This window comes from Cololabis saira, chromosome 2 (assembly GCF_033807715.1).
Source record: "Cololabis saira isolate AMF1-May2022 chromosome 2, fColSai1.1, whole genome shotgun sequence".
Taxonomy (NCBI): domain Eukaryota; kingdom Metazoa; phylum Chordata; class Actinopteri; order Beloniformes; family Belonidae; genus Cololabis; species Cololabis saira.
Genome location: NC_084588.1, coordinates 35,672,492 through 35,698,782, shown reverse-complemented (window position 1 = coordinate 35,698,782; position 26,291 = coordinate 35,672,492). Strand labels below are relative to the sequence as shown.

Sequence of the window (26,291 nt, the reverse complement as noted above, 5' to 3'; positions counted from 1 at the left end):
TTCAGATGAGCTCAAAGTGGAGATGTTTGGCTGTAATGTGCAATATCACATTTGGTGAAAACCAAACGCAGTGTACCGGCACAAATGCTTGCACAGTGCAAGCACAGTGGTGGAAGCGTGATGTTTAGGGCTTATTTAGCATCCACTGGACCTGGAGACTTTGCAGTCACTGAGTCAGCCATGAACTTCTCTGTATATCAAAATGTCCCTAAGTCATGTGTGAGGCCCAACAGCTAAACGTTGACCAAAACTGGGTCATTCAACAGCTTTAATGACTCCAGGTATACTGGTAAATCTAAAAACTAAATTTACCAATGTCTGATGTATCAAGATGTTGCAACAGTCCAAAGTCCAGACCTCAACCTTAGTGAAAGTACGTGGTGGGAACTTAAGAGGACAACAGTTAATTTCCCTTTGGGCATTAATAAAGCATTTTGAATCACCTTATTGCATTACTTTCCTGGTGTTGAGAAAACTGAAGGTGGAGCAGAACATCCTTCACTGTCACATTAGTCTTAGAACAAAATATGAGAATTATCCAGCTCATCCTTGATCACTTGATAAATGTAATAATTATCACACGATAATGACAAAAGCAGTTTTGAATTACATTTAACATTTTCAGCCAAATGACATGTCACCAGTCAGCTGTCACATGACATGACACATAATTTTCAAATGACACTTTTCAGTGAACGGTTTTTAAGCCTTGACAAAAATGTAATCTGTCATAGTTTGCTTTTGGGGAAAATCAGTGTGTCTGACAGTAACACCCCCCCCCCCCCCCAGTTAATCATCTTCTATTCTATCTTCTATTTCCTATTGAAATGGGGAACATGCAACATTGATTTAATTTTGATGTTTTTCTTAATGTCAAAACAAAATATATATATAAAAAAAAGACCATTGCATCACTTTAGAGGCTAAAGTTGTCCCTCAGAACACTTAAAGCTCCTACTGCACATTCATGTAACATGAACGTCTCAGAAGTTCAGATACTACTTCATACAAACTACCTGACACAGCAAATCAAAATTAACACCTCCTCAAGCATGTAGACACCATCCCCGTTCTGTAATAACTTCTTGTTTTATCCCTGAAGGTCAGCCAAATTGCCAAATAGATAATATAAAATATTGACTGCTCTTGAGTGACATGGCATTTCAAAGATTTTCAGTCACTGATAAGAGCACAACTTGTTAGAAGTGGCCAAAGTCACAGTTTCAATTTTGATTAAAAAATGCCAAAGTGTCATCTTAAGTCAAGTTCACACTGTGTGGTTGTCAGTGTCAATGGATTGCTGTGTTATGCACGCTTAAGTGCTTGTTTTGAGTTTTGAAATCGTAGTAAGATCACACTCAATGAGCGATCAGAAACAGTCATACTCTACTTTTTTTTTTTCCAGTACCAGATTTAACTCCTAACGTATGTGTATTGGCTTGTATCAGTCACTTAAGTCTCTTTCTCATTATTAGCATTGTATTATAATACAAGTTCCTGGTGAATATTTTTTCTTCCTTACCTGGTTGTTGTCTTTCATGATATTGACTATGTTAGACAGTGAGTCTGTTATAGAGAGGCATTGGTGTTCTTGCTAAAATTAAACCCAATTTTGTTCAGTGAGCTCAAACTGACGGGACGTTCTTCTTGCAATTTGTGATAGATGTTTGCTGTATTTCTCTTCTGGGCTACTCCCTCCAGTGTCCCCTAAACTTCCATCTCCACTCATCTCTTGCACTCTCACTCTTATTATAGTGTATTATATAGTGTAGTTCTAGATGTGTTTCACATCTCCTGTCCCATATATACCATGCTATAAAGTGGGCTGGAGTCTGTCATCTGTTGGCCTCAAGAATCAACTTTTTCAAGGGTTTGCACAAAACCATTGGTGACCAAATCTCATCAGTTTGAGGATTTACCCCCAATCTGGGCTATGTGTCAATGACATTCGAACTGTGTCTACTGCATGAAAATCTGAATCAAACTATTGTAGTGTGAACCTCAGTTCAAGAGAGGGATAGCTATAGATACAGATCATTTTGAAGGGAGGAAAATATACCTAAAGTCTTGAATAATATCTCCATATATGTGGGTCTTCTCTCTTTGGTTTATATTCAGTACATCATTAAAGTTTTACAGGTAGTCAAATTATACTAATTAGGATACTTTTTGGACATACAATCAGCTATAACTGCATCCTACAGTCCATCCCTGAGAGTTCTGTAAACGTCCCGTATTAGGGAAAATGTCTGTATAACCTTACTAGTGTATGAATCATGTAATGAATCATCACCAATTGATAATGCAGTCATCAGAAAATGACTCAGGTAGCACTAAACAGGGTTAAGATATAACGGGTATTTCACAAGAGGGACAGAAAGGAAAAAAAAAGAAAGAAAGACGTAAAAATGTTACTCTGTGATTTAGTTAATCTGGGATTCTATATATTTTGCACCAGTCAAGCATCTTGATTTTATTACATTTTACTGTTTATTTCTGGATTGAGCTGAGTTGAGCTGAAATGCTTGGATTCACAAAACAAAGTGTCAACATATTATCTTATTGCTCTGGAGGCTCACTTTTGTTCTGTTATGTTGCTGGTATTTTTTATTCTTCTCTATAACAAATCCTTTTCTTTTTTTATTGATATCAGCTGTATGCTCTGTGTTTTGGCAACACACACACACACACACACACACACACACACACACACACACACACACACACACACACACACACACACAAACACACACACAGACACACCTTATTTTCCACAAAACACTGTTTGCCCGTCTCATTCTTCCAGCTCTGTTCCTCTTTTTCAGTGCATCTTTACGCTTTCCTTCTTACCTTAGCTCTGTCTAAAAGCTGCATTTATTGCTTTCTACAGTACAATTGCAAAGCTCTTACATTCCTCTCTAACACAAAAAAATTTGATGACATTTATTAAAAATGGTTTAAGGCATGCTGGCTTGTTTATAGAAATATTTAAATGAGAATTAAAGTGTGTTACTTCATAACTGTAATATTGTGATAACAGCAGGAAATAGACAGATACTATTTTGTTGTTCCTTGACATGATATATAGACATAGTTTTTGTTCATTTTTTTATTTGAAGCAAAACCTTTTTTCAATGAAAATGATCCAGTCAGTACAAAAATACTTAGAAATAAAGTAGAAATAAAAAAAACACACAAACAAAATTACATTTGTTTTAATTTAAGCATTTAACTATGGAGGACCAAAACCCACCGGTTGCGCAGTAATGAAGTACGCAGTACTTAATTTTGGTCCGATCCTGCTCCTTCCTGTTTACTGACCAAGAGTAGAGGAACTGCACCAAGAAGGGCAGCCCTCCTCATTTGCATAAGGCAGATATGTAAAAAAGTAAAAAGAGGACGAGGGAATGTAAAAACAAGGAATGCATGTATAAGGAAAAGGAAAAAACTAAATGCATATATTTCTACTTTTATTTTTAATTATGTCAGTTTTGGTCCTACATATTTTACAAATAATGGACTCTTAAAGCAAATAAATCACCTAGCAATCATACAGACACAAAATCATTGACCATAAATTCTCATTTTTCTTGAAATTTGTTTATTTTTCATGAGTTTAAAAACTGGGCAGAGTCTGTTTTGTACAAAAGGAAATCAGAAACTTCTTCTCCTACTCTGTTCTAATTTTTTTTCTCTCCCTTTTTTATCTACAGCCCTTTGTGGAGGCTATGTTTTTGGTAAAACTGGGACAATTCTGTCTCCTGGCTTTCCTGATTTCTACCCCAACTCTCTTAACTGCACCTGGACTGTTGAGGTGTCTCACGGGAAAGGTGAGAACACTCACACACAGTTTAAAAAAGCATGCATTGTAGTTTGGTCAATACTGCTTTTATTTTTAATCTTTAAATGATGATAAAAGTTGTAATATGAATGTACCTGCTCATTGTAAAACACAAATTATCAACTTTAACCTCGTTAAACTTGTCCGTAGCATTTTATAGAGGATAGAGTTAGTTTCTGTTCTATTTTCCGAGTTCATCTGCTGCCGTTTGTGTATCTTTGTCTAACTCAATTACGTGTATGTAATAATTCACACTTTTATCTACTCATGCATCTATCCGTCCTGCCGTCCTGTCATGTATTCATCCAGGAGTCCATCTGGTTTTCCATACGTTCCATCTGGAGGAGAACCATGACTATCTGTCAATTACAGAGGATGGCAATTTCCAGGTTCCAGTCGCTCGGTTAACGGGTTTAGTGCTCCCCCCGAGTGTTAAGGCTGGACTGTACGGGAACTTTAGCACTCAGATGCGTTTCATATCAGATTTTTCCATGAGTTACGAAGGATTTAACATCACTTTCTCAGGTAAAAACACCAAAAAAGTTGGATTTTCATGTCAATATCAAGAGAGACATTGTTAAGGCAGTCGTCAGATTTCTGCCTATTACCCTTCAGACTTACTTTTTATATCACACAAGGAAGAACTATATGACATGTTTTCTTGTGTGTTAATAAAAGTGGTTGAAATTATGGCTAAAATCATTCAATTTGCCTTAAACATTTTTTGTTGGGGTTACACCTAACTGGATTGAATATAGAATTGAAAAAAAAAAAAGGTTTAATTGGGACAATCTCTCTTTTTTTATAATTTTAATCTTCAAACAAATGTATTTTTTTGTATGTGTGCATTGGTGTGTTTCCTTCACCCACTATCTTGGTTTACTATGCGTTATTGTTCCCTCAAGTAAAGGAGAAAAAAAAATAGTGAAAAAGAATTGATAAAAAAAATAATTCTGCCAAACAGGGCTAAGATCACCAAAAGTGGATTGTGAAAAAGTAGGAAAGAAAAGACAAGACAGTGATGAGTGCAGTTTGATGTGTGTGATGTGTTGTAGTGTGTGTGAGTAAATGTATAATGTGTTTGAAAAGAGGGAGACAAAATACAGTCTTATATTTTTCTGATTTGAATTCTTTTTTTGGGTTTTTTTTAACTATCTTTCATATCTTGCTCTCCCACATATGTAGAGTATGACTTGGAGCCATGTGAGGATCCTGGTGTACCAGCATTCAGTAGGAGGATGGGATTTAAATTTGGAGTTGGCGACTCCTTGGCCTTCTCTTGTTTTCAAGGCTACAGACTTGAGGGAGACAGTAAGATCTCTTGTCTTGGAGGCGGCAGACGAGTCTGGAGCAACACATTGCCACGATGTATAGGTAAGAGTAAAATAGTCAAACTGACATGGCCCTCTGAATTAAGTAGTATTACGTTTTTTTTTTTCCTTTTTCTTTTCTGATCGAGAAAACACATTTTAATAAACTGCTACCTTCCTAACAAAAAAAACAGTATATTTTAACACTGTAACAAGCATGATTATTTTGCTTCCACCAATTACTTCATTGAAGTGGTTATGTCTTCTGTGGCTGGAATATGGGAAGTGAAAGTGTCAAATTAACTTCTGTATCACATGAATATGCCTAGAGGTAAAGTATCAGCATTTTCTGGATGTAATTTATCAGTATTTTACTGTTACACAGAGGTAATTTATTGTTATGTGACTGGATGACTATTGGTTTTATATGCCAGGATTTTTCTGTTAGCAGGTTGTAATTTGCTGGAATTTGATGCCTATCAGTGTTTCCTTGGCTGCTGTCGCTAATTTATGACAGACTGACTGGTAGCTTGTGGTTATTTTCTGGGAGAGAAAAGAAGGGAGAGAGAGAAGAGCCTAAAAATGAAAATATATAAAATATAATCTAATAAAAAAACAGCATTATCTGTCAAAAAATCAAGCCTAACTAAGAGAGCTGAGGAGCGGCAGCTGGCAAGAAACACCGGGTCCATCTCTCTCCCTCTCCCTATCCTTTTTTTGAAACATCTCGCTCTTTAGCTCTCTATCTCACTCTAACTCCCTGTTTCTCCTCCTCTTCTATTGTATTTGGACAGTCCTTGGCAGATAATTAGGGCATTAACTGCTTTGTGGAAAGTGTTGATGCTGCATCTTTTGTTATTCCCCATTTCCCTTTTCTAATTTCTTTTTGTATTTTTTCAAAAACGTCTTGTCGGTCTTGCTTAATCTGCCATTATTTCCTTTCTGTCTTACTCTTCCAGCTCCCTTTCATCCTTTTATTCTCCCTCTATGCAGACTTCTAAATCTCTCACTCCCACTCAATGGTACTGGTTTCACTTTACAAGGAATTTATGAAGTATAAATACTGAATGTAGCCTTGACTACAAGCCCACCATAATCTGCTTTATACCCTACGGACCTGTAACTGCAATCTTTTTTTTTTTAAATGCCCTTTTATTTTTTTATTTTTTATTTTATTTCAATACTGATTTATCCACTTCAGGGTCATGTGGGTTGTTTCGAATTTCACTTCTTCCTTTCATATCCTGTGTTTTTTTAATATTCCTTAATGCCACCTTCTCTCTTGTCTATCTCCTTATTTCTGTTGCCTCTTTTTTTCCTTTCAAGCAGTGGTGATCCTGCTCAGAGGAAGTTAAACGCCTCCCCGTTTCTTTCTTTTTTTTCACTAGTCCTCATTTGCACATGACAAAACTCTACTTGCACAAAGTACCACTTATTTAAATTCATCAACTTTAATAGGCACTGCACCTGCCAGATAATTCTGCATAATTTCTACGACAGACTTTGTCAAATGAATAGATTCAGACTGGCTTTTATGCTCTTTTTCATTTTGCCCCCCTTTTTTATCCTTTTGTGTTTTTTATTTAATTACTTTGCGTTTTACGTTTTTTGTTGTCTCAAATTTCAAGTGTATTTCAGAGAGGAATCTCATATGGTTCACTCTTCATTGTTTTGGGTTATAATAAAGATACACTTCAGTATATTATGTGAGAGTCTCTCTGTGATTTTGATATTAATCCGTTGCCCCCTTTTTACTTTCTTGCTTTAGCCGAGTGTGGGACATCGGCGCTGGGACCAGAAGGTGTTCTTCTCTCTCCAAATTTTCCCTCCAACTACGATAACAACCATGAGTGCATCTATCGCATCACTACTGAAAAGGGCAAAGGAATCAGGCTGAAAGCAGAGAGCTTCTTATTGCAAGATGGTGACTATCTGAAGGTATCCTCTCCCTCGTTCTCTTTCAAATGCAGGCACACACACAGATACACATGCTCAGATGTTTATGCTAATATGACAAAGTTCCTCTAGGTAGAAAATCCATAAATAAATCCTCCACAAATTCATATGTATGCTTTAAAGGATTATTCCATCCTTCCCTTATGTCAAATTATGCTTTTAAAGAGATCAGCAATGTTGAGTTACTGAGTGTAATCCCTGTTTCTGTGATAACAGAGTGAGGTGTTTCAGTATGGCAATCACCTTTGTGCGACCCACCACGCACGATCTAATGACATCACGTTTGTATCTGAGCCGCACACCCCCCCCGGACTTGTTCTAGACAAGGTTTCTTACTGTGCCTCTTCCAGAAGGGAATTGTAGTTGAAACATCTCACTCTCTTGTGAAAGAACCAGGGATTACGTTAAGCAACCCAACATTCCTTTTCTTGTTTTACTGTAGGAGATAAAACTCACTCCCAGACTGCATAATATCCCCAAAAGGCACACAGCAGGCAACACTAGCTGGACTCGATGATCCTGTTTCCAGGACTGCATGACCCAGAGATGGCTGACCCACATCCAGCTTGTGAAAGTACACAAATATGTGAGACATGATGAAGCTATCTGCTGCAAAATGTCCTGCACTGACACCCCTATCAACAACACCCAAGACGTGGCCAAACATATAGCATCCACAATCCAGTATGACTGTTTACCCCTATGTGGGCTAGTCCAGGGAACTCAGTTGTGCTAAAAACATTAACTCTATCAGCACTGTTGGGATACAGTGTGCTGTCTCTACTTCTCTACCAACGGAAAGGGAGGGGGATGAAAAGCCCACAGCTCCACAGAGGAACATTTGTATTATGATTCCATCACCTTAGGCACAAAAGCTGGATTGCACTGCTGACACACCTTGATGAACCTTGGAACCTATTGTAAACCAGGAGGGTGGACCAACAGTGCATGCAAAATCACTCTCGGTTGGCTGTGGCCAAAGCCAAAAACAGAGGGGTATTAAGTTAGAGAACTTTAATTCCCACTTAGTGTGTTCAAAAGCATGATGAGAGAGGCCATCCAGTACAATTGACAGACTACAATGAGACCGGAGGCCTATTGATATGTAGCTTTTGGCAAGCACCTATCATAAAATTATGCGCCAAAAGATGCTGTCCTGCCAGTTTGTGACCAGAGCCCACATTGCAAGCTGAAATCACTGTCAGATATACTTTTATGATGGGGAAAGCCTTCTCCTTCTCACATCAAGCTCTAAATAAAAAAGAATAGAATCCCTTTTCTCACATCACTTCACAAAAATATGCCATTTACCATTGTAAAAAGAGTGAGTAGAGGATGCCTTTGCATTGTGAATAGTTTAAATGACATCTGGGGCAAGCGTGCGTATTTAGGTTCCACCTTTCACGGGCCAGACCTGGAGTGCTACGCAGTCCGGATGAAGATGATAAAAATCTCCCTCCACACCTGCGACAGTAGGTCTCTGTGAATGGGGAGGGGCCAAGGCTTGACTGACAGAATTATCTGCTATCCAGTGCTTTGGAGGCGATCAAGGGGCCACCAGGATAAGAAACAGACCCTAACTCTCACTCTGGTTAGTGTTAGAGAGATTAGGCTGAGAGGTGGGCATTTAGCAGTTTGTGTAGAGGGAGCAGCTCTCCTCTGTTCAAAACTCCTCTTATGAGAGCCACCCGAACAGACATAAGTCTTGTACTGTTCCACAAAATAATTTTCCTGGCCAGCCTGTGCAGCTGTGGAGGGAACGTGCACCACCTTGATAGTTGATATAGGCCACCATTGTGGAGTTTTCTGTCTTCATAAAATAAACCACATCCTTGGTTTTTTTTCACAACGAATAGTCCGGTAGACTTGATAAAACTGGGGACTTGGTTTGAATGGGTTTGCAACATTCAACTGGACTGAGTTTACTTTCATACTGCACTTTGTAAAATGAAGTTAATTCTTGCAGTAGTCATGATTTAAATGTCTTTAGATTTACTGTAGAGGGCTATGGCTGTAGGCAGGAGGGATCTCCTCCTGCGGTCTTTTTTGCAGAGGATCTAAGTAAAGACACTCATTCTGAATCATTGTATTCTGAAGAGGAGGCTCAAGGTTGTCCATGATGGTCTTCATTTTATGAAGTACCCTCCTTTGCACAATCAACTCCAGACTCTGTTTCCCACAACAGAGCCAGCCTTCATTATCATTTTGTTCAGATTCTTTAAATCACTAGCTCTGATGCTGCTCCCCTGCAAATGAGATTGTTCTCTCCATGACAGACTTATAGAATCTCGCTGCATCTTACTGCAAATGCTGAAGGACCTAAGTGTTCTCAAGAAATAAAGTCGTGTCTGTCTCTTCTTTTGGGGAAAAAAAAGGAGTCATGCACTGGGTGAACAATGGAATCACGGCGTCTGATAGCGTACTATGAAACAAGAATGAGTTCAAATTGTGTCCCAAATAATGAAATTGCACAGGGACTAGGCAGCTCTTTTTCCAGTTTATTTTGAAGAGTCTTTATTCAAGATCCTTGAAGTGACTGGTAATCACACTGGAGTCGCTCGTTGCCTTCTCTTTTATGACAATATAACGTAATCATCTTAACCCAGAAATCCAGACGTACAGCTAGCACATTTTGAATTAATTTTGCAGGTACATCTAGCTACCATCCTTTGGAGCTCAATAGCTATGCTCAAGAATCTTGGAGAGCCAATCAAACCAGTCTATCCTTGTAGAGAGAGTCTCTAGGCAGCCTTAACATGATTACGACGGACCAGCAACATAATCTGGATGTAAAGAGCGTAGGAGGCTGCAGCTGAGGATTGCCGGCCATTTGAATCGACTTTTGCATTGACAGTTAAATATTCCAATTTTTTCTTTGAAAATTGAACAGAAGACGGCACTCAAATTATTCCTTTGCAAAGTCGATGTATTTGTTTTTATGCCAACAGGCTATGCCAAAACAGCAAAAACAGCCCTTCTACACCATACACTTTCCCGTCAACTAATTTCTGTAGCTCTGAATATGTCACCTTTTTCATTGCCGTGATTGATCATAGCGCTAACTAACTGCGTGCAAAGGCATTTTTAAAAGCAGCTGTTTGGTTTTCAAACATCTTTCTACTCTGCTGTGGTTTCTCAATGGGGGCAGTGCTGCGTCCACACACTTACTAAACACCCTCAGGTCAATGGAGTGGTTTAAAACATTTAGGCTATGCCTTTATTAGCAAACCTGAGGAACTTTCTGGTTGGGGAGTGAAAATATGCATAGAAAAGTTTGATTGTTACAAACTAATCTTCATCATTTTGTGTGCTGCCAACATCCTAAACGCATACCTTTGTGTTTGTTTAGATTGAGAATATGCCAGACCAACGGGCCATCGTCCTTCAGAAAGTAAATGAGAAAGGCAATAGCATAAGTAAAAGTCCTGTTGAGCTTCCTCATCTAGTTTTACTCTGATTGCTTTTTTGTTTAACAGGACATCTTGTCCTCAAGGATGTGCACTAAATACCTGAGTGCAACAGAAAGTAAGACATCACTTCACTGCAAACTGCAATCTGTAACCCTGAGAAATTGTTGACATTACTCGAGGTTGAGCTGCGCATGCACTCCATCTTGCTACTTGAACTGACAGGAGTGATGCCATTGGCTCAACTCTTCTGTCTACACTTGTGTCCTTAGGTGGGGCATGATATTGTTTGTCTTTGCAAGGAACATTCTACTCTTAGCAACATATCTGGCCGCAGAAAAATACTTTATTAGGGCCCGAGCACTTACAGTGCGAAGGCCCTATTGTATCTGTAGGAGGTGTTTTTTCCTTGTTCTGATGAAATGAGGGCCTTTTTGCCCCCCTAAACGGGCCCCAAAAGTCACCAAATTTTGCACGCAAGCCAGGCCTGGCGAAAAAATTTGATATTTAATGGTTTGCATTAATGGGCATGGCCTAATGGCTCAACAGCGCCCCCTAGAAAACTTTGTGCCTCAAGCCCCACAATACGGTTTGACGTACATGCACGAAAATCTGTACACACCTGTATCATGTTGCAACTTAAAGAAAAGTCTCGGCGCCATGGCTGAAACCGAACAGGAAGTTGGCCATTTTGAATTAATCGTGTCATTTTGGCACAATTTATGCCATTTCTTCGGCCGCTTCTTCGCCTGAACCGTAACGTGCACCCAGGTGTGTTATACATCAAAATGTGCGTCTCGATCCTGCGACGATGCACATTACTTTTCTCAGTCAAAAGCGTTACCGTGGCGACGATAGATGCCAAAAAGCACGCCCCCCCTTCATCTGATTAGTCCATATTTGATAGTTCCTACTTTCTGACATAATTTTTGAATGCGAGAGTCGTGGGTGGTGTCATCGGACTTGGTTTTGAGTCCTTGACCATAATTGGTGCAAATTAGCCCCACCCCTTCTTCTGATTGGTTGATATGTGATAGTTCTTATTTTTTGCAATAACTTTTGAATGGTTTGACATAAAGAGTCATGGGTGGTGTCATCGGACTTAGTTTTGAGTCCTTGACTTTTATTGGTGAAAATTGCACGTGCAAGGACCCGTTCATCGCTGCTTGCAGCTTTAATTTTCTTTTGCTTCCAAAGAAGATAATAAAGTGTTTTGTAACAATGCTTTGTGGCACCAGCAGAGTAATTTGATATTTGTGACAATGCCATAGATGACAGTGCTTTCTTAAACTGGTGTTCCCTATCTAAACATGAGAGGCAGACTGAGGGACAATTGATGAACTTGGAGCCACAGGAGTGTCTGAACACAGGACATGGTGGCTGAATTTAAGATACAGACTCCCAGACACTTTAGTGGAGGCAGCAGCCATAACTAATAGGGTCATCTGTACATGATAACTTCTACATCAAAAATGCAAGCTGTGGAGTCCACGCTTCCATGAAATCAACTCGTCATGACATGTCAAAAAATTCATGCAAACCAGAACCAAAGCTTGCCTCAATGCATTAGCTTGATTTACACCAGTGAGCACTGCCCTGCTAACAAAAACAGAGTAACAGGCAGCCTTGATGTGGTTACTATTTTAAATTTCTGTGTAACTAATCCCCTGTCTTGTGAAGCACTTATTCACCAAGATTCAGACCAAAGCTTGGAATGGTTGATCGCTCTGGGATGCCTGAGATATTTTACCAAACCTAACCTGAATGGAGTGAAGAAGAAAGTGAAAATGAGAAGGAAGTGGTCAGTTGGCTGCTCAACCTGCCTGTCATGTACAGACATGGTGTCATTTTGGCTTCTGAAGTTGGTCATGTGTAGGAGATTCCCATAGTAAAACACAGAATCATGCTAGAAGAAGAAATGATTAGTACATGCTTGCATAGTCATGCACACAAAAAAATGAACAAGTAAAAATAGATTAAACTTTTTGTTGCTTTGACATCAGACTAGGATAACATTTTATTTTACTCTGCGTATTTAGATTTAATGTTATTTATTTATTGTTTATAGATGTACAAATCAATATTACATTGATAAAATGCTGTTTTCATGTTCAGGCTTACAAGCAATCTCAGATATTATTGAATAGCATAGCAAGAAATATCAAATTATGTAGCCAGAACCTTGAAGTGACTTTAATATATACTACCAGTTTCTGAAAGCCAATTCGTCACTTCCCGATGAGTTCATTCTCTCTTCACGGGGTGCAGTGCCTTGCATGATACTCAACAACTTAGAACTGTGCTGAGATTTTCAGCAGATACCCATGCTGCAATTCCCATTGGTAAGGCCCTTTTTTAGACAGTACATTTAATCAGCCACGCCACACGCTCTGTAGGCTTTTGTTCCAGCCATGCACACCTGTTCTAATTAAGGTGTCAGCGAATGTGTATCCTGTAATTATATGAGTTGTGTAAAAACAAGGCAGGAGGTAAAACGGCTACAACAGTAGGGGTTTTGAATTCTTGGCTCGCTCAGTTTGTATCTAAATTGTATTATCAAGGTTCTCACTACCTGTTAAATGTATTACACATTTGTGCAAGAAGCAATAACATCCCTGCAGGGGGTAATTAACCATGTTCTCTATAATTGTCGATGGTTGTGTTGCTGCAGTGGCCGTCCACAGCTTAATGATCACATAGAAAGCAGAGACGAGAAAAGATCAATACAGCCTCCATTAACCCCCAAAAAATCAACCCTGGTGGATGATTGTTCTAATCTTAAGGTTAACCTTGGCTTTTATTCATTTTTATTTGTTGTAACTTGTGGTAGCAAAACTTATATACAGAAAAGTGAGACATAATTAGCATCATTAGCATTGTTGTTTAACCAAAAAACAACTGCCTTAAGAGGGGAAAAAAATCAACTACCTATTTGGGATACTATAAAACACCTTACTGGCATATAAATAATATCAGCTGTAACATAACTTGTAGATGCCCTAATCTTTACGATATAAGGATTTCTCTGATGCGTTTACATATACTCATTTGGGCATGGATACTTGTGCATTTCTGAACTACAAAATCATTACAGATGTTTCTCATTACTTATGAGCTTTTTGACCAATTAAATGACAGTTATGAGCAGTTTGTGTGAACTTTTTTCCAATTTTGACACAGTGCTACAAACACTGTCTAAAACCGTTTCTGCTCATGTCTCTTAGCCGTATTAGGCCTGAGGGCACCGTTAAGCCAGTATGTAGCAGAGTGTATTAGGCCTAGAGCATTGGCTGAGGTTGTCTGTGGTTAGATTGCATTAGCAGGGCTCTTCCTGACTTTTAGAGAGGCTTAATGTCATTGTAAAAGCTGGAAATGTTCCCAATGGGATAGGTATTAAAAAGAAAAGAAGAAAAAAATCCCTTTAAGGAAAGAAAAGTGACACCAAGATGGCGAGGAGGCATTAATGTGCTTCAACAGTGCCAATACATTCCATCTAACTGATTCCTGAAGAAAGGCGTAACAAGAAGCAGGGGAGCCAGCCTCCGCAATTTGTTCAAAATGGTACATGTTTTAGCCTTTACACACTCACTTTTATGCGATTAAATGTATAATTCAATTAAGAATACAATCAGAGAAGAACTTTGTTCTTTGATAGTAACAAAGTTATTAAATCTTGGATTCCAGAATGAACTGATAAGATTTTGGTTGTCAAGCATCACTGTAAATCAACAGACATATTTGAATAGGCTACTAAATACGAATTATGTCAAGTTTTCACAGTCAGGCGTTAATGCGCTAATTTTCTGCAAGAAACATTTTTTGCTCGTTCTACCAGCGCTCCGGGTCAGAAAAGGAAATTGTGTCCTATAAACATAATTACCTAGTGTGTTAGATTCATTCTGTTTTTGAAAAATGTATACAGTTATGTAGTATGCAATGTATATTTTGGTTGGAGCATCTTCTGAAGTAAAATAATTACAAAGATCCCACTTAAGCTAACAATTAGCTTGTCCTAAATAATAGTTTTTGACTCTCTAGCCAAGTGAACTGGTTGATAAAGAGAAATCCACCGACCAGGCAAATTGTCAATATTGTTGTCTCATGTACACAACACTGAGGTATAAACATGAGATGAGAAAGTATCATGCATTGACTGTTTTATTGCAGGCTGGGGCAATGTACAATATTTCAGAATTATGTGTACAGCACAACATGCGCAGTGCACCAACACAGACACCCAACTTTGGAAACTCCATACAGTATACTCCTTGATGTGAGAAACTTTCAAATGTCTTATCAGCTTCGTTGTGTTGAAATTCTTTTGTAACATTCCTCCTTGGGGTATCTCCTTTGCACACAGCGTTTGTGTAAAGGCGATACCCCGTGTTGATGCTTTCAGTGTTGATGCTCTGTAGAGAGTGCCACGCCTCCTTAGGACACCTCGGCCTGAGATGTGGGAACGCACGCGCGGGCGGCGGTTTGTTGTTGTAAGCGCACGTCTCTTCCTGCCACACACCTCTGACTCCGCGGTCCCAGGTTACGGAGGAAAACACCAGCCGGCCAGGCCTTAACAGTTTCTTCCCTTTGTTGAAATGTCCACATTGCAAGTATTGCAAGTCACCTTGTTGTCATCCTTTTTGGTCAAATATAACCAAACTTTCGAGCATTTATGCCGCTTTGTCCCCATGTTTTCCTGCTGGGCGTGAACGCGCACGTTGTGTAACTACGCAACGTGCGTGGTGGCGTCATTCGCGCCCACTGGAATTGATAAGGGAATCGTTTGCAAAAAAGGCAAATGATTCCAAGGAATTGAAACACTGGGAACCGTTTCTCAACAAGAACCGGTTCTCAATTCCCATCCCTAGTTGCCGGTCGATCGGCGCATCTCTAAGACATATTTATATATATATATATATATATATATATATATATATATATATATATATATATATATATATATATATATATATATATATATATATACACACAGAGTACCACTGGACAAGGCTTCCCGACTCGGCTTCAGGCACCGGGGTGGCAATAAAACGCCTGGCATTTACATATGTCCATCACTCCTTAAACACGCAGGGATAATAGCGGACTATAATCTAAAAATGCATAATGATGGAAATGTTTACCCGCCAGTGTGGTGGATAAACATGGCGATTTACTCACCAAACAGATTTCCAACCCGCCATTGGAACTTTGGCGGGTGTTAGTTTCGGACCCTGTCCCCAAGCTAAAAGTACCGGCGCTAAATTATTTTACTGCAGCTGAACAATGAACACAAACCATTTATTTGACAGTTCCAGTCAGCCTGGGGCTAATATGTCCTTGAACATATGAACCAGCTCATTACTATTCCTGTTGCCAGTGGTTTCCTGTTACCAAAGGTTTTGCCCTGCACAGTCAAACAGAGGGCTTACATAGCTCCGTTTGCCTAAAAATGGAACTTAATACAGTGCGTGACCATTTACTCAAATTCACCCAATCCTTGAAAAAAAGAGGGTGAGAAATAAATGAAATAAAAGTGTGAAAGAATTGCTATGAAAATAGATGTGGCAGGAGAACATGCAAGAGGGAGTCAGACAGACAGAGAGAGGAGGGGTGGCAGATGGTGACATGTTGATTTATGAGCTGCAGGGCTTTTCATTAACCATACCGAGTTTTACAGAAACAGTAGAGGGAGTGGAGGGAACACTAGAGAGAAAGCAAGACAGCAAAATGCAAAATTGGATGGAAACTGTGGGCGAAGAACATGTGAGCGGAAAAATAAGTTTGGCAGAGTAATTCTACCGATGTTGTCATTCCATTTCATACTGTCCTCCATATTTATGTTTTTCACATCCACATACTTCAGTACACTGGAGTATGTGAATGTGATGTAGAGTTGTCTCTTCTGGCTCTCCAAACCTGTGGAGGTCAAACACTACATCACATCAAGCCTTCTTTGTTGGACCTCATGTCACCTGAACGCTCATCCCCACAAATCTGTTAAAAAGCTGAATCCAAATTTAAGTATGAGCAGTTCAAATACAGTTTCTATGTCTATTATACATTATTAGATTTTGTTGCACGGTCAAATAATTTCTACCTGCTTGAACACAAAATTAAATTAAAAAAGGTATTCACCACAAAATGATCTAATCTTTTTTTTGCTTCCCAGTCGTTTCACCTCTTCTTCATCAGCAAGTTTTATATACAGCAAGGACTAAAAAAGGAGTTCTGTCACTGTAAAAACCAAGTTTTGCTGCGTGCCATGTAGGCTATCAATTTTAGAACTAAATATGCATGCAAAAAAATGTAAGGTTGACTTTTGTAAATTGCAGAGAGTGGACGTTCAGGAAGTGAAAATGCTCAGTAAAGCAATGATCATTTGGCTTCATCATGCCAATAACCCCTCCCTTCTTGTTATGTGTCAGAAATTACCCACTACTCACCACACAGTGCACTACATAGTGTGTTTGCCATTTTGTAGTGCTGTCCAGCGAGGCTCACAATACCCTTTACAGTGCACTCAGTGTATCCCACAATGTAGCATAAAAAAGTAGAAGTAATGGTCACCTCTTTAGCCATTGTTGATCGATTGTGTTTTATCTTTACAACAGCAATGACTCAATGAACATGCCAACAAATATGTGCTAGTATTTTTTTGTTGATGTTACTGATGAGTTTACTTCATAGTTCACACGGTAGAACTCCCCTACATCGCAATGAGGAGCCGTGGACTTTAATGAGTATAAGGCAATTTCCGACACAGCCCAGGATACTTTTGTGAAACCATGACTAATTCCAACTGCACCAACTTTATCTCACTGCCCTGTTCCTACCCCTCTTTTGTTTGCACTGTCCTCATCATTGTACAATTACAGGTTATTTAACAAGAAAGCTCAAAAGCCAACATATCAAGTAATTTCATAATGCTATCTAACTGAATTAAGAAAAGTCTACTCATATAATCATGCAATTTATCTATTTTTCCAATCTATCCCTAATGGCCTTAACATTTGAATTGTAGGACACACTACAATTATTGTTAAATAAAAAATACATTTGTTAAGAAATAAATAATGTAGGCTTCAAAAATATTTTTCAGATTTAAAAAATTTTAAGTTTGCAATGCTTGACATGGATGAAGACATCTTATACTCTGTGCAAACCACTCTATGTATTCATACTATTTTATATTGGTCTATCACTTTTGATTGTAGCAGCCCATTTTTCAGGTAAGTTAACCAGTACACTTGAGCTTGTTTGCAATGTACACCAGGATGCAAAGCCAAGCAGCATGGTTTAAATTTTTTATTTATCTTCTGTGCTTTGATTGACAGGTGTATGATGGAGAAAATGCTTCATCCCGTCTCCTTGGCAACTTCACACTTCATGGCATGATGGGTCATGTCATCAACAGTACATCCAACCACTTATGGTTTGAATTCAACAGCAACGCTTCCGGTTCCAATCAGGGCTTCCACATCACATACACAAGTAGGTTATCAACATAGATTATTTAAAAGCTGAGCAGAAATATCTTTTTTTTTATTAATATTTTTTCTGTGTGTTTTACTTTTCAGCCACAGTGTTTTTACAGCCATGATTTCTGATTCTTTATTCTTTGTTCGAACACGACTTACCTCTCTTTTTCTGTCCCACTCTCACACCTGCACCTTTTCCGCATTCACACCAACAGTGTAGCTCATAATGACGGGTGTTGCAAAGAAATGCCTTTAATTGAAAGCTAGAGTGGTGGTAAGTGTGTGAGATTGCCCTCTACGCTATATCGTGGCTCATCCCTGTGTCTGAGACAAGTCATCCTTGAGTGCTGCTGCAAATTTCACAGCAAACAGGTGCTATATAGCACACACTAATCTTTCTTAGTCAGCATATTACAGAGGCACTGTTTTCATTTCTAAAGAGCTTTAAGACTAAGACTAAGAATTGTTTTTCCGATAAATTTTTGTTAGGTAGTTTAGGAAACGTATGAAACAGAAATGGAATCGTGAAAAATGTTAGGGTTTCCTCCTTCACACACACACACACACACACACACACACACACACACACACACACACACACACACACACACACACACACACACACACACACACACACACAAACACCCAAGCATGCTCATTTAAATAGCTTTAAAGGGAACCTTTAGTCAGGACCAACTGCTGTGTATGCCAAAGAGGCTATAACAAGAACATATAACGGCAAGTAATTTTAAGAAGGTGAAAAAGACATCTGGAGTGGACGAGCAGCTGGATGAAGGGGCAAACAAAGGAACGTGGATGGTATGTGGATATCACAGATGCTCTTTATGTCTGTGAAGCCTTTAGGCGGCCCGCAATCTGGAAGTTAATAAAGTGGAGAAGGTGACACCTTCTTCAAAGTTCTTCTGCAAATGAGTTGATGAGTAGATCAGAGTGATTGATAGATGTAAGTTAAGACAAGGGAAAAAGGAGAGAGAGGCAAGAAGTAATTGTTTAATAATGCAAAATATCAGAGGCTATTTTAATAGAGCAGTATGTATTCACAGGACGCACCTTCAAGACAATTACAAGAAAGGTTAACAGAATGTGAAATGCATCTGTGCAGTGGATGGAGGAGGGGACTGACATTTATAGACATACCGGATAAATTAACTTGAACTCAATGTAAAAAGCTCTCGTATGGAATCTTTAACTGCACAAGTATGCAAGGCTTTGTAGAGCCGTAGGTTGTCAGTGTTCACTGTGTGCACCGGGACCTTGTGTCATAAACATAACTAGTAATAGGAGAGGATAGTTTGCCTTGCATACAGTTGCAATACTAGTAAATCACTGATGGCAGTTTCCAGTGTATAATTTGCAACAGATTTTGGCCCACAGATATTCTACTTTCAATTTCATAATATCCCAACATTGGACAAATCAATTGACTGATTTATTTTCTATGCATGAATTCTTCACTGAAATGTGAAGAGCCTGTTAGACGGCCTTGCATTTCTCGCATGGAGATAGTTCTTGAACATTGCTGGAGATAAAATCCTGAGGCTGTAAATCAATGCCAGTGAATTGCATTATATAATTGCAAATGCACTCAAATACACATATTTTATACCAAGATGGAAATGTCCAAAGAGTCAGACATTTCCTTTCTTTTTTTATTTGATGGGAGTGGTCAACAATGATCCTGTTTACAAGTAGTGGTATCATATTAACAAACTGAAAACAAATCTGTCTTATTGAATTGAATTGAACTGAACTAACAAATGATCTTTGGTAAAAGGTGCCCTTTGTTTTCAGTTTCTTTTCCACAACAGAAAGAGCCATTTGGGAACATTAGAGATTATTTCTAATTCAAAAAGCAACACTGTAACCAGCAAAGATTTTGAAAGTTATGTTTCATGAGTTTATAATGTTGGCACAAAATTTCATATTCATAGCTCCAGGACATAGCACTAAGAAACTTTAATGAGAGAAGTGTGTGAAGGTTCCTGCAGATTGTGGGGGGGAAAGGCACCACAGGAGATGTCTGCATAGCATCAGACTGGCATGGAGCAATCTGGAATGTTAAATTCAGCCTGTGATAGACAAGACTTCTTTATGAAACCCTAAATGTTTTCCCAAAAAAAAAAGATTTAAAAAAAACCATCAATAGCTGCAGTCTCTGATGTAGATTGACATGAAGACAGGAGAAACTAAAGGATTATTAGTTTATTTTATAAGTAGTGAAATGTATCCACTGGACATTATATATAGTTAAACATGGTGGGAGTCTTATCATGGTTTGAGGCGGCGCTTTGAACTGTTAATTGACTTGAATTCATATCAAGTCTGAGGAAGATATCTTGAGTCTGCTTTAAATTGGCCAGAAATGTGTCCTAACCTATATCCCACTGAAGATCTTTGAATATGGCTAAAATATGCCAATATAAATAAAGGCTCGCACAAAACAGGCGTGTTTGAGATGGCTGCAAATTTTTGGACTCCATCATTATGGACAACTGTTGCACAGACAAATACGTGATGGCCAAAAGCTACAGATAATTTAGTCATGCATCCAAAACTAAATCTTTTCTGATAGTGAGAAGCTCACAGTTTATTAAAGACTGAATAGCAACTGAGACGGCTGATCTGAGGGAGGATTTGTTTTTACAAGGACATGTAAAACGATCATTTGAGTTATTTTCACAGCTTCAGTGGAATATAATGTTTATTCTATGAATGCAACTACTGGTTCTAATGTTAGGGCTATCATGCATTCAATTAGCGGGAGAGCCCCGTACATTTAAACTCCTCAGAAACAAGCATCTAAGCAAAGCTTGTAAAAATCTTAAGCAGCTTTTACTGCAGCTGTGGCTGTTTTCAACATTAAGAATATGGTTTAATTCAGAACTTTTATATGAACGAGAAGGCTTTAGAAGAATAGAAAACCCTATGTCCCCCCTATCCAAAACTAAATAACTATTAATTCATGTACAGACAGGAGTGTATAATCTGTTTATTTTTGTTTGTGTGTATATCGTTGTAGGTTTTGACCTGATTCGCTGCGAGGAGCCTGGTGTTCCTAGTTATGGCTATAAGATCCAGGATGATGGCCATTTTGCCAACACTTTTGTCCTGTACTCATGCAACCCTGGATACAGTCTCTATGGCAGCAGTACATTGACCTGTCTTAGTGGTGACAGACGAGTCTGGGACAAGCCACTTCCTTCCTGTACAGGTCAGTAGCCAGCAAACGTATATGTTCCCACCTGTATCAATAATTCAGGACCCATATCATCTGAATTATTAACCGCTAGGGATTTATTCCCCTTTTCTTTTTCATAAAATTGAAGCTCATGGAAGAAATACACATGAAAAAATGGTTTCAGATGGTGATAAACATACAGTACAGACCAAATGTTTGAACACACTTCCCTATTGGTTTGAATGAGAAGGTCCAAACTTTTGGTCTGTACTGTAAGTAACTAGGAGTAGTATAACTAATAAATTGGAGGAGACCGAATAAATAAAACAACTGAAAAAATAAAGAAAGAAAATGAAAAACGCATTAATGGATAAAATAACCTCAAAAATGTATCTGCAGAGAATGATAAGAATACTCAACTGGATGTCAAAAATGAGGAGTTTGTTAAAATCTTGAATGGAAATTTGAGAACTGATCAATTGATGAAAACTGCTCTAAATTGAACTAACATCTTTCTACCGGCTAATTTGTGACATCAACCCAAAATGATATGCACATCTTCATAGTTACAACAGGGGTGTGGTCCGGTTGAGCTTAGACTCTCCTGATGGAGATGAAAGCCCAGGAAGCGTCTCGCTGGCAGAAGATGGTTGCAGGCAGGCGACGGGCAGAAGTGCTCAGTACCAGGACTCAGCTGTTTATCTTCAGGAGACTTCAGAAGGAATATTCACTCGTACAGGTGTTGGGTTGATCAAGCAGCTGATGAAAAATAGAATAAATAAAAATTATAATAATAATATTGATGTCTTCAAAATGATCAGAAATGTCTTTCTAGATCGGAGCTAGTTTCCAGATAAAAGAAAAGTTACTTGTTACAAAAGTTAATGTTTCCATCAAAAAAACATTACTGCCTCAAAATATCATGACAAACTCAGTCAAAACTTCCAGGCAACAACCTGGAATTGCTCCGGAGGAGTAGCCTACTCCTCAGCCGGGACCATGTCTGAAAAATTAGGATGATTCTTTGTTGTCTTCCACTTGTTGTCATGACTAAACAGCAAAACTGAGATGAAAAGTGAACGGGTCAAAAAGTCAGAAAAACTCTCTGCAAATCTGAACTAAGACAAATAAACTCTTTTAAAGTTTTCTGATGAACTTTGGCTCATCATAAAACTTGACACCATGTTTGACACCATAAGATTCCTCTCTAAAAGGGCTGATCTGCCATTGTCTTCTGAGGTATCATATATTATCAGGATTTAACTGAAAATACTAGGGATGCCCCAATACCATTTTTTTCACACCGAGTATTTCAATGTGTGTACTTGCCAATACCGAGTACTGATACAATACTTCTACCACAAAAATAAATAGGCTAAAAATGCAATGAAAAATGCAATGAATTGGAAAACCGGTTTTATTTGCAACAGATAAATTCAATAAAAATAAATAAAATGAGTAGAATAACTATTTTAAACAAAAAATATTTTTTCTGTGTAAATAAAAAGTCTCCACACTGGCACTGTCTTCACATAAAAAAATATCAAACATATACCGTATTGGCCAGAATATAAGACGACCCCCTCTTTTTCAAGACTCAAGTTTTAAAAAACACTTTTTGAACACCAAATTAAATTTTTATACAGAAAATAATTACAGTACATCCGTTATACCAATTGTTTGAAGACTGTCTCATTTATCACCATCTGTTGGGACTCAGCCGGCTGGGCTTTCCTCCGCGGCCCACTGGCCCAGTCGCGCTGGGAGCGCGCAGCACCCACGGCCACGCGCCGCGCCGACAGCCCGCAGTCCGTCTTGCTTCTGTCGTTGTCCCTTATTTTGAAATATGTCCACACTGCCGACATCCCGCTTGCATTAATTGTCGCTATGTTGCCTGTAATGGCGCTGCCAGTCTCACTCATGGATATCACTCTCTTCTCATCACCACGCTGACTGCGGCTCAACGTCCCCCCTAGAGTCACTAACCAGTAACTACAACAACAAAGAAGTGGTATCGGTGCGTGGTATCGGATCATTTTTGCGAGTACGAGTATATGAGAGCAGTATCGTCCCCGATACAGATACTGGTATCGGTATCGGGGCATCCCTAAAAAATACCATAAAAACTCAACCTTGAGAGTAACATTTAGATTTGACAAACAATGAAGATGTTCACTTTATGTACGGGAAATTCAATTCACATTTTCAAGAAACTTAATTCATGATACCTATTAGACAATCTTAAAATTAACCTTTATGAAAAAATAAGAAAGTTGATTAGTAATGACCAACTAATAAGTCACAGAATAAGCATTCACAAATTCTAAACTAAGCATGTTTTCAATGATAACTCTTGAATTCAATTAAAATCATTATTACCTCAGTTTCTGACGATAACAGTCATATCGTTTTAATCTTCCTGAAAGCCATCCTGAAAATAATTCTGACTTGTCATCAAACATTGGCATACTGAATTTACCGTAAGTGAAATCACAAACTTTATGAAAAAAAATGTATGACTGTTTCTTTACGGCCTTGTATGGCTGGGTTGCCATGGCAATGCTAGTTGTGGTTTTTAGGGAGTACCGCAATTGTCATAAATCCTTCTTCTCGGTTCCATGCATCCTGTGTTTAGCAGATAGTGATTGTCACAGGCTGGTACTGAACTCTGAACACCTGGATCTCATTGTTAAAACTGTTGATTAAAAATTATAAGAATAAATGTCATGTGAACGTTCCAGGCCCCCGGTTCACTACACAAATCAATGAGAGCTGTGGCAGGGAGAGAAAACAATCCACACCACTGGAAACTGCTTCCACGTTGAAGCATTATGAATCAAAAGAAAGGGACTGGCTGAATGACTGAGTCAACACATAAATAATGTGCTTCAAGGGACTGATTCAAAACTGTGAGAAATATTTGTACTGGTGCTAATACACACCACTGCATAAAAACTGCCCCCTCGCTCCATCTGTGAACTCAAGACTGTCTACACTTTGACCACGGGTCGTTCTTTATTTATTAACCCTAGGTTTGAGTGACTTGTGCACCCAATTTTATTTTAAAGACTGACAGAAGCCTCAGTCTTCTGACTTATTCTCAGCATGCACAATAAATGTCATTTTCCAACAGTTGAGACATGAGGTAATTTTGTGTAACAATAATATGATGCAAAAAAAAAGAATCAACTAATCTAATTATTTTTGCTCATTTATGTATTTATTTATTGATTTATTCTTTAATCAATTCAGGATGAAGTAGTAATTTAAAACCATCAGGATATATTTCCAACATAACACACCACTAAAAATGTGATATTTTGTATAAATGTAAGACTCTTTTTATTCCTTTTTTCTCCATAGATGACATGAAATAAAAAGTGAACTTATACATATGCATTTAGTTACAGACCAAAATTACAATTAAATAAGTAATAAAAGAATAAAATGAAATAATGTGGTAATTCGGTGTGATCTGCACACCAATAGCACTGGAAACTCACAGATGTCAGGTATGTACTGTCGAGGAATTTTGACCTGATTTTAGCTTCAGCAAAGTCAATTAGCTACTCTGCTAGTTATAAAGCAGCTTGTTTAGCACTTTCATTTAGAATGGCAGCAATTATGCTGCAGTAGTTCACAGATCTATTAAAACATTTGAGATAAGGTTCAACAAGTAAAACACTCAGCACTCAAGTATTACAAAAACCTCACCACTGAACAGGAGACAGGTTTATTTTTTTTGCCATGCAATATTAGCTTCTTTGTCAAACTTCGCTTTAAACTTGTGTTAGGTTTCAGGACAGTATTTTTAGGTGGCAGGATAATATTTTAAACTCAAATCCAAGATTATTAAATGGTGCTTTGTTCTTGAGGAGGACAGTGATGGTGGCCACACAGATTTAACGCTCGTGGAAACCTGTGAAAGGCTAACAACATTTTATTTTTTATTTTCTCCAAAAAGGAAAAATAAATCAAGGCATCCTATTTCTATTTGACTAATCAGATAACTGCATGCCACTCTCGCTTAGACAAACAGAGTTTACTTTCCCCAGGCAACTGTTAACATCAAACCCTGGTCTTTTTACAGTGTTCTGAGCTAATTTTGAACTCATTTTAAAGAGGTCATCGGCTGCCCACTTAGTTCACATGATTCGTTAGGGTCTTAATGAAAAATCACTAATACTTTGATTAAAAATTCTCACTGATAGTGTTGAAAAAAAACCTTCTTTACCTTGTCAAAATCAGCGCCTCATAAATCAACCCGTTTTGGTGCATTTCCCTTGAAATGTTAATGAGCTCTGCTCACCCCACCCCTCGCTTCTGTGGGTAAAAGAATAAACGGTAAGAACCGTCCAGTTTCGCAAAAGTGCTCACAAGCATAACAGAGAAAGAGGCATCTGAGCCCCGATTTCAGCGGCTCAGACGTCAAAAGTAAATGATGACTCATGTTTACCATAACATCCTAGAACACCTCAACTCTAGAAAAAAAAGAAAAGAAAAAAACTCAAGCTGGATTTTATCATTATAGGATGGATGTGTACACGCACGTCGAACACACCATTATGTTAAAAAAATACAAAAGTGAATTTTGCATCGTATGACCCCTTTGAGAAATTACTGAAAGGGGCACCAGAACAACCTGAAGATGATCATTGTCTTACTTCCCTGCATGCAGAACAAGCGTAAGGCACAGGGCCATTTATGTGCACCAGGGTCAACACCACCTGCACCATTGAGGCTCAAATATCATCCCTCATGATAACAGTAAAAACAAAACACGGTGGCACAGCTGACAGATAGAAGGTCTGGGTTCATTTCTCGCCGGTGACGCTGTGCTTGTTAAATTCCCCCATGATTTCAGCACCCACACCCTGGGTGGGGTTGGCGAAATGTGTGGAGTTTGCATGTTCTCCCTGTGTTCCCTTTGGGGGGGGGGGACAATGGGACTGACTTACATTGGGTTATAAAATGGGAAAGAAATCGGGGGTAAAAATATAAATTTAGAAAAAGGTGACAAGGAAGTAAAAATGTAAAAATATGGCCACGTTGTACACTTAAGATGAGATTCATGACGTGACTTCAGTCTTCATGAATAGCAAA

At 38.5% G+C, this 26,291-nt stretch overlaps 1 protein-coding gene across 1 annotated transcript in view; it reads left to right on the top strand.

Moving 5' to 3' along the window:
• The window catches only part of LOC133463077 (CUB and sushi domain-containing protein 1-like), a 604,241-nt gene that overhangs the window by 408,632 nt on the left and 169,318 nt on the right, over nucleotides 1–26,291 (top strand). The window contains exons 21-26 of the mRNA XM_061744534.1: nucleotides 3,714–3,830; nucleotides 4,151–4,366; nucleotides 5,027–5,215; nucleotides 6,920–7,089; nucleotides 17,846–18,002; nucleotides 21,030–21,221. Coding sequence (XP_061600518.1) covers nucleotides 3,714–3,830; nucleotides 4,151–4,366; nucleotides 5,027–5,215; nucleotides 6,920–7,089; nucleotides 17,846–18,002; nucleotides 21,030–21,221 — 1,041 coding nt within the window. The remainder of the gene's footprint in view (nucleotides 1–3,713; nucleotides 3,831–4,150; nucleotides 4,367–5,026; nucleotides 5,216–6,919; nucleotides 7,090–17,845; nucleotides 18,003–21,029; nucleotides 21,222–26,291) is intronic.